General features: G+C 37.8%; 1 protein-coding gene across 4 annotated transcripts in view; it reads right to left on the minus strand.

The window, feature by feature from the left end:
• The window catches only part of TP63 (tumor protein p63), a gene marked incomplete at both ends in the record, with an annotated part of 205897 nt that extends 196742 nt beyond the window's left edge, over window positions 1-9155 (minus strand). For all 4 annotated transcript variants that reach the window (XM_080919390.1, XM_080919389.1, XM_080919394.1 and 1 more), the window contains one exon: window positions 8997-9155. In XM_080919390.1, coding sequence (XP_080775516.1) covers window positions 8997-9058 — 62 coding nt within the window. The remainder of the gene's footprint in view (window positions 1-8996) is intronic.
• Between the last annotated feature and the right edge of the window lie 624 nt (window positions 9156-9779).

Raw genomic sequence — 9779 nt, forward strand, 5'->3', positions numbered from 1 at the left:
ATCTGAGGAAGTGCTCAACATCCTTAGCCATCAGGGAAATGCAAATCAAAACAACCCTGAGATTCCACCTCACACCAGTCAGATTGGCCAAGATCCAAAACTCAAATGACAGCAGATGCTGGCGAGGCTGCAGAGAAAGAGGAACACTTCTCCACTGTTGGTGGGGTTGCAAGCTAATAGAACCACTCTGGAAATCTGTCTGGCGATACCTCAGAAAATTGGATATAGTACTACCTGAAGACCCAGCTATTCCACTTCTGGGCATATACCCAAGAGACACTTTAATACACAACAAAGATATATGCACCACAATGTTCATAGCAGCTCTATTTATAATAGCCAGAAGCTGGAAGGAACCCAGATGTCCTTCAGAAGATGAATGGATACAAAAATTGTGGTACATATACACAATGGAATACTACTCAGCCACCAGAAACAATGACTTAACCAAATTCTTAAGAAAATGGCTGCATCTAGAGAATATCATCCTGAGTGAGATAATCCAGTCACAAAAGAACAGACATAATATGCAGTCACTGATAGTGGGATGCTAACCCCAGAGGCTTGCACTCCCCCAGAAACAACTCACAGACTGTATGAAGTCCAAGAAATAAAGAAAACAAATAAAAATATACATATATTTACAAACAAGAAGACTTTGACTGTTTCCATGTTTCGTTTTGTTTTGCATGTACTTTATGCTTATTGTAACTATTGGGTTTTCAATGCGTACTGTCGGGTTCTTGAAAAAAATCAAGTACTGACTAAAAAAAATATATTCACATGGTTTATGTGAAAAATTATTTTAATGTCTGAAAAAACAGTACCGACAAAAAAGTATAATTTTAAGCAAAAAATGTTTAAAATCTGTACATTTATCTTTGTTTTGTTAAATAAAGTCGTTTAAAAAAAAAGAAAAGAAAATTAAAATCACAATAAAACACTAAAAAAAAAAAACAATCCAGATACAGAAAAAAATTCTTTTATAAAATTCAAAAAAGATATTATTTTCTTAGTTTCATCTATACACTTTTAGTTTTGATATGTTCTTATAATTTCTTTTTTAGCTTCAGAAATGGGTGAAGTTTTATTTTTGCAAATTAGAGCTTGAACTGATTAAAAATTATCATGACACTTTTAAGCTATTTAACATACTATTGGTGTCATCAAGTTTTTCTTTAAAAGGAGAAATGAGGGCAAATAGAAAACAGTTTTAATTTACTCTTTTGAAGACTTTAAGGCAACATATATGTGAATATATATATAAGACCTAAGTAAGACATCATCTACCAACTAGTAGGACAGAGAAACACAGGAAGTTTTTCACTATGACGGTGTGAGACTGGATAGTATCAATATATATGTCTGTACCAACTGACAGCAAGTCATTTATTCATATCCCCAGGTAATGAGAAATCACAACAGAACTCAGTGCAGCCTCTCCAGAATACAAAAAAAAAGCAAAGATTCGTTCAATTATATTTTTTAGTCAAGATGTTAGTTCATTTTTCATTCATACTAGAAGTTTTGTGATTGCTAACAATTTATAGAAAAAAAGAAATCTTATCAAATGTCACATTTTCATTCATTGTCTCAAGTAAAACAAGTTATAAAAAGAGCCATGCCTCTTAATGTTTTCATATTAAATGATGGGCACAATATCCTAGCAAAACTGGAAGAAAGCAGGGCCACTCTCGGATATTTTATTTGTATACTTTAACTTGTAATTAAGAAGTAAATGGCACGATTTAATTTGGTCAGGGAAATAGAAAAAAAATAAGATGGGAAGAAAGAAAAGCCAATATTTATTTTATGTACATGAGTACACTGTATTTGTCCTCAGACACACCAGAAGAGGGCATCAGATCTCATTACAGATGGTTGTGAGCCACCTTGTGGTTGCTGGGAATTGAACTCAGGACATTTGCAAGAGCAGTCAGTGCTCTTAACTGCTGAGCCATTTCTCCAGCCCTAACCAGTGCTCATTATAAAATGAAAGGTTTTACATTTGCTATTTTAAAAGATGGTCCAAAACTTGACCACACTGATGAAGCTCCAGGCTAATTAAAAGCAATCCACAGACTAGGGATGCAGCATACTATATAGTATTAAAACTAATGCCTGTACCACACTGCTCCTTCATGATAAATTTGTATTGCTCTAGCATTTATTGTACCTCATGTTACTAAGCATGCAATAAAATGCCCATGTTTAAAAACCTCCTCTGGTAAAATATGTGGCTGATTAAATTATCACACTCTTCCCTGTTTCTTGACTCAAAAGGCTTTCTCAGACTTACTATTTTAATTCCAATTTTGCCTTCAATTATAAGAGATGCCATGAGTTAATGGGATTTGAGAATGGGAGGTTGCTGTTGAGCCTGGCAAATTATGTTTGCTCATTTGAAACAAAGTTTACAAGAGGTAATGGAGGTTTGAAAGTGGCAGGGAAAAGCCAGTCCTTAGGTTCTTGTCTTTCAGCCTTACTAGCTTCAATCTCATTTTCAGAAACTCAAATTTATAATTAGAAGGAGAGATAAGTGAGAATGGAGAAGGTAAATAATACTAATAAACAATAGAATTAAGTCATAATTATTTTCTGCCATCTAAATTCCCCCAATTCTTATGGCTTAAGGTAAAAAAAAAAAAAAATTAATGACTGTCATTTCCAAAACCTTGACTAACCAATAAGTACACATCACTTGTGTCCGTTTCTCATCTTCTTCTGAACGGAACAAAGTGACTTTCAGAAGCCGGGAAATGTGTAATTACCCAGGCAGGAGCTGGTGGCCTTTGATCATAATTACAGTGCTTTATCCATCCACCACTGTTGCTGGAGGACTAGTCTTTGTGAACTCTTTAAAGGAGCTGGAAGCCCTGTCGAGACAAATTTGAGCTTCAAAACAGCTAATCAGAAACTTTGCTTTCTTGTCCTGCATCACAGATTGAAACTGTCACTTTTATCTTACACTCGACTTTTTTTTTCCTTTTAAGTAAAGGGAGACCATAAAGTCTTGCTCTGGGAAGGTTCATCCCAGACTGTACGTTTCTTTGGGGGAACTGGGCCTCGGGTTCATTTACTGATGTCGTAGTGTGCAAACAAGAGGGGCATCTGAAGTACTTGGTAAAAATGTGTATTTCACATTCCTTTAGTGCATGCTCAATTTCTCTATCTCAAATCTCAAATGAGTGAGGAGCCCCAGAGCACAGGAAGGGCCAGAGCTGTTTCTTCAAGTGTGACCTGATAACTATGCATTGGCATATTAACCAATTTCAAGATTTCAGCCAAACTTAACCATCACAGCCACTAATTATGGATGGGACATATATCTCCATACTCGGGAAAATCAGAGGTAAATATTATGTGTGTGTGTGTGTGTGTGTTTGTGTGTGTGTGTGTGTGTGTGTGTGTGTGTGTTTGTGTGTGTGTGTGTGTCCTGTGTTTCCTGAAACTACATTCAAGCCTCAAAGTATTAGTGATACTGTTAAAAAGTCAAATCTGACTTCACATAAAACCATTTGAGAAAAATTAACAAACACTGTTAACAAAAATCACTACTCCAATTTGGTTCTCCTCTCAGATGGTTGCTTCCAGTGGTGCCCCTGATGGCTTTCCAAGTGCCCTTAAACACTGTAGTTCTGCTGTTATTCTTGTATTCTTCCCACAGAGGTCATCCTACTTGGAGTACCCTGAAATTTGGGAATGTATCTCATTTATCTTCTGCCTCCCTGACTCTGCAGCCTAAAGACTGACATAAACAGAGTATATCACTCAAACAAACTAAAGTAAGACATAGTTTTTTTTTTTTTTTTTTAAATCTGTAGTTTGAGGATAAATATCCAGCAATTGGTAGATCATTTCTGTTAGCTGTTATAACAAGTTACCCCAAACTTAGTGATGGAAAGCCACACAAAGTTTATCTTATAGGTTGGTGGGTCAGGAGCCTTACACAATAGCTGAAATCCAAAGAGTTGGCAGGGCTCAGTTCCCTCTCTGGAATAAAATTGTTTCCTTATTTTCCTAACCTTCAGAAGCTGCCTGTTTATCTTGCCTTGACCCTTTCCCATCTTCAAAGCATTAAGTTAGAGATGTTGTGCTGTCTTTTTCACATTATATCACTTTGACTTTTCTACCTTTAAAGACACTTAACGTTTACACTGTGTGCACATAGGAAATCCAAATTAGCCTATCTTCCAAAACTGGCTAATTGGAACTCCTAATTAGTAGCTGTCTTATTCCTTTTGGGCATATAATTTAGTGTACTCATATATTCTAGAGATTAGGATGGAGCTTCTTAGAGAGGCCGCCATCCTTCCACCTTCCAAGTGGGTCAGATACACAGAGACCAGTCAACTGTAAGATCTTATATGAATCTAACAACGTGTCCTTTTTACTGGTAAGTATGCTTTTGATCTGGAGCTTTGAATTTAAACAAGAGCTTTCTACATTTTCATCTTATCTTTGCTAGTGTTTCTTTGGAGACAGGTAACATAGCCCCTCTAAGGCCTGTGGAACTTAATTCTAAAGTGTACATGTTTAGAGGAATGAGAAATATAATACATAAATACAATAATACCATTGTGATAAAATCCTGAAGTTCTTCGTAACTATGCCTGATGTTTATATTAGGCCATATAGATGAATTAGAAGTTGATATTCCTTTGATTGAAGTGTATTTGTTCATGTCCTAGGTCTTACTTTGTATAAGAACTGAATTTGGACAAAATAAACACACTTAAATATGCTGCACTTCTTATAGAGGTCAGCAAGATAAACCTAATCATTGGAGAAGCCCAAGTCTGACTTTCCCATCAAAAGATACAGTTGTATTTGTTATTCATCACGAGAAATTATATTATGTATTATTTATTTAGGCAGTCTTCCTAAGAGCACATAAAGAGTTTATAATCTTTGTTTTTAACTCTAACTGTAATTAGAAATAATGGCTCTGTTGTGACTCCTCGGAATTAGCAGTAACTACAAGTGCTCATTACATGGAACATTAAAGAAAAAAAAAACGACAGCAATGTCTTGGAAACGTGAGTCTCTGGGAAGCTCGTCTTACAAGGCCTGCCTGCTTTACTGAGAAGCTCAACAAGAAGTCCACCAGAGAAATCATAGCCTAAGTTCACTCTCCGTTTGCTCTCTTCCTGATGTCCCCATTGTTTGACGTCAGTACAAACGCCGAGGCCGGGGAACTGTCAGCGCCATCCTTGGAAGCCAGCTTCCCTGGTCCAAGAGTACGAAGGCTGCCAGTGTAGGAAGACCAGATGACGAAGCCCATGCGAGGTGTAACGGCGCGGTGCCTTTGTGTGAGTTTTCTCAACACGAAGGAAATGGTCTTCCTCTGTACCTGGGCTGTTACCACCTTCCCACTTAGGATATATTTATAAGGCACAGTTAACAAAGCTGACCTTCAAGCAAAAAACAAACAAACGAACCAAAAACTAATTTATATGAGAAGCACTCTTACAACGTTTCAGCACCGTAAGCTGCCTTTAAGTAGAGGCTGACAGAAAGAATACAAATATTGTATAAATGGATCACATTGTCATGGTGTCTTTACGTTTAGCCTTTTTACTTCAATTGTCACAATATTTCAAAATGACGTCTGCATTTATTATAATTCCCACAGGCTTAATATCTTGATATTTTGAAGAATCAACTGTGTCACAGAATGGATTCAAAGTGTGTTTAGCAAACTAGATGCTGATTCTAAGAGAAAATAATGTAAGGGACACAATTTATATCACAAACGTCAACTTCAAGTCTAGATACTGACTTTTTTACTTTTAAGTATTCGTTTGGCTAAATATAGCAAATAGACTTACTGGACATGGGTTTTGTTTATTAGAAAATGAACCCACTGACTTGTTTGCTAATCTTGCACCATTTATTCTTGCTCTAATATCATTCTGAAAATTGGATCGGGAATCAAATAACAGATTATGTGACTTTTATCCATCCTTTCTTGTTCCATGTAACTGCCAATATTGCCAGACACAAAGCTCCACGGATAGTAATGGCTTCCTTTTTCTCAGAAGAACAATGGCAAATTTGTATTGATTCAGAACACAATCAAATGCATAATATGTCAATATGTTCAGGTAGAAAGAAAAAAAAGAGGGTGAAATATTTAGTAGATTATAGTACTTTGAAATGCATATTAACTGTCCCTTTTTACTTGGTATTAGTTTTCATCAATTAGCCAGAATAGCATGCTGTTGACTCTATTCTATATAAAAAAGAAACTCATGAGTTACCATAGCATAGAGTTAAAAATATCAACCTTCCCAGTCCCTTTTTAATACAACAATAACCACCAATGTCTTCTTTGAGCTTCTCTCAACGACAAGGTCAGGAAAGACAAGTGTAAGTATGTAGACTATGATTATGGAATGATTAAATTTGGTCTTTCTTAAAATAGATTTTGTAAACTGAGAACTACCAGGGTTGTCTGCTTAGAAAAATCATTTCACGCTATTCACCGACTGGACAGCCTAGAGAACGGTGCTGGGCTCTTGTGTTGATACTCGGTTTCTTCTTTTTATTGAAAAAACATATTCATGTAATATATTTTATGTTTTCACCTCTCTCATTTCCTCTCTCTGAAGTAATATTTCACTTCCTTGTCTATTCACTAAGGAGAGATAATAGTAGCGTGTGGGAAACTAAATTATGTAAAAGTTAAAATGCTTAAGGAGCCATTGAATATTAACTATGTAAGTGTTATAGAGTTAATCAGATGTCAGTAATGAACATAATGGATTTTTTTTTTCTTCTCAGACAGAATCTCTCTAGCTGGTCCAGAATTTGCAATCCTCCTGCTTCAGCCTCCAGTGCTGAGTTACAAACATGAGCCACCGCACCTGTGTTCTCATGAACTTTTGTACACATGCACCTTCCAAAAGGAGGCTTAGTATCCACATGTCTTCTTTTCTACATGGTTTTATGGTTACATTATTATAATACATGAGGAGACATTTTGCCCAAGGAAAATAATTTTATAAATTTTCCGAAACAGCGTTACCCCGGACTCCTAGCTCTGTACATATTCTTGTACCTTCTCCCAAGCTGGGAAGGCTACAGAAATAAAGGCCCTTTAAAACTTAAAATCGTTTAAAAAGACTGATTGTCTTGGATTTCTCAGTGTGTTGCGAACTTACATCCCACCTATATGTACTGACTGATCATGAAAAGCAAACCCTTTGCTTGTTCTCATCCACCACCAGAAATTTGTGCAAAGGATGGGTGTAGGAAGGAAGGGGCTTGCTAGTCCATAAGCTAGGAATCTGTAAAGCCACTGCAAATCCAACACAGTCTTCAGGGAAGGCCCAGGAGAGAACAAGGGAAAGGCTGCTGCTGAGTCACAGCTGTGTTCTTAGAAACATGAGTCCAGAAGCTAGTGAATGAAGTGACTGATTTTCAAGATTGCTGGAAGGTCTTTGAGAACTCAATAATTGGGCATACTGCTTTGTTGTCATTCCTGCCCTCAGCTCCAGCTAAGTTTAATGTTTGGGCCATCCGAGAAGATAAATTCTGGCTCCACTGTTTTTTTTTTTTTTTTTTTTTTTTTAAGACTGCTGCTGTAGAGAAAACAAGGGAGGAGGCAAAAGACTGCACATTTCACCTTTCAACCTGGGAGATATATTAATGATGTCTCTGTGTCTGGCTGCGTCTCTCTCCTTTGAGTCTGTAATCTGTCTTCTCTTTCTGTATTCCACGTTTCTTGTATCTTTCCTCTTCTGTTTTTCCCACCAGAAAACCTCACAGGAAGGGAAAGAGCTATCCAGACAAGAGGGTGAATTATACGGATGAAAATAAATAGTCTTTCACAATCCAAGGCAACGGCTGTGGTAACCTAGTCCTGCGCAGCACTAGGACTCAGATTCTTGTGTGATCCTCTGGCCTGCACAGGTGGCAAGTGTCCGTTTAACCCCTTTGTAACCCTGTCGTTCTCAACACTCTGGATCTCTCTTGGGAGTCTTACAAAGTACCAAATTCCACCTTCAAATCTCATGCCGTTAAACGAACAACGTCACAGTGCTTTGTGTGGTGTTAACGTCTCCCATAACTTTACACGGATAGCACTCTTCAGATTTCATTCGCCAGTTTAAAAATAGCAAACGCTAATTTGAAACAGTCTTTTTCCCCTGACAGAGGCACACAGGATCGTGAACTCTCCCTAATAGTCCTTCTCTGTGCTAGGTAAATATTTTTCGACAAAACACAAACAAAATTCCGTTGCATCACAGGTTTTAGAAGTCATATTTGTCAAAAGATGATGTTTGTTTTGAAACAAATCAAAGAGAAAACATTCTTTAGAGCTGAAAAGACAAGCCACAATCTGTTCCCCATAGCAGTGGCTATCTAGTTTTAAGATATAAATAAAAATTTCCAGGGTTTATTTTGACTTGAAAATTGCCCAATAGTTTGTTATATCCCTGCCCAATGAAATTTTATTTGGGTGGGTGGGGACTGAACATGGCAACTGATACATTGTAATATTTTTTAACATCTTAAATGGTGTGACAATTTTAAGTAATGCTTTAATTAATTAATTCTCTGATAATGATTAACCCCATTCCCCTCCTCCAACCTCCAATATCTCCCAAATCCCCCCTCATCTTTTACCCCTGCCATCTCTCTCTCCTCTCTCTCCTCTCTCTCTCTCTCTCTCTCTCTCTCTCTCTCTCTCTCTCTCTCTCTCTCTCTCTCTCTCTCTCTGTGTGTCTGTCTCTCTCTCTCTGAGTTCAGTAGTCTGACAAATTTTAAAAGAGGGATGTTTTCAAAGTCTGTCACTTAGTAACTCAAGAAATAAAGTATAGGACCACTCTAGAAAGATGTCTATAAACCACTTTAAGCCCATACAAAGTCCAAAGTAGTATCATTATGCTCACTAAACAAGGAGGGCTTCTTTAGTACACAGCAGAAACACAGAACACACAGGCACACCAGTTCGGTTTTGACAGACGTTAAGTCAGATTGAAACTCACCGCTGGATGTAAGGGTCGGGGCAGTACTGTAGGGTAGCACACCGTGAAGTTTCAAAATTCATTTCCTTCAACTCTCTTTGATATCAACAGATGGGGAACAATTCTATAAAATAGACATATACACCTGAGAATATCTAGGTATGTAGCCAGGAGACTGAAAGCAATAGGGTCAAATGCCATCAGACATAGAAGTTTAGACACTTTCCCCCTTTAAACAGATTTGCAAAGAGGCGGGGTGTTTCTTCCTTTCAGCCAATGAGAGTCTTCAAGTGAGCAGAGCATCATGAACAGTCGATTCTTACCAGCTGGGCATCCTCTGTAAAGCTGTTCTTCCTCTCTGCCACGGTTTTAGAGCCCTTGACGTAGAGTGGCCACACTTGTTGGCAATTTGTAAGCATCTCTGAACTTCTGGTCTGGCTCGTGATTGGGTGCTGGCATGAATGGCATTAGAGGTTAATCACAGGAGTCAGGACTTGTCAGTGAGCTAATAAATGTCCCCCTTGCTCCAACTGAATAAGATCTCCTTGTATCTGTATTCTGATTTGATTTGAGAGCTCCGTCCAGTGCTGCTGTGGCTAGAATGTTTTGCAGAGACGCTCAGGAGACTTTTTTTTTTCTTCTTCCCGGCCCCCACTTCAGCCTCCCTTTCAGCCAACAGCCTGTTGTGGTCACAATCTCAAATAGCAAAGACAGGGAAATTCCTTGATTATATTTAACCTAGAACTCACTCTTCGTTTTGACGAGGGAGAGAGAGAGAGAGAGAGAGAGAGAGAGAGAGAGAGA

Source organism: Micromys minutus, assembly GCF_963924665.1.
Source record: "Micromys minutus genome assembly, chromosome: 7".
In the NCBI taxonomy this organism is placed as follows: Eukaryota; Metazoa; Chordata; class Mammalia; order Rodentia; family Muridae; genus Micromys; species Micromys minutus.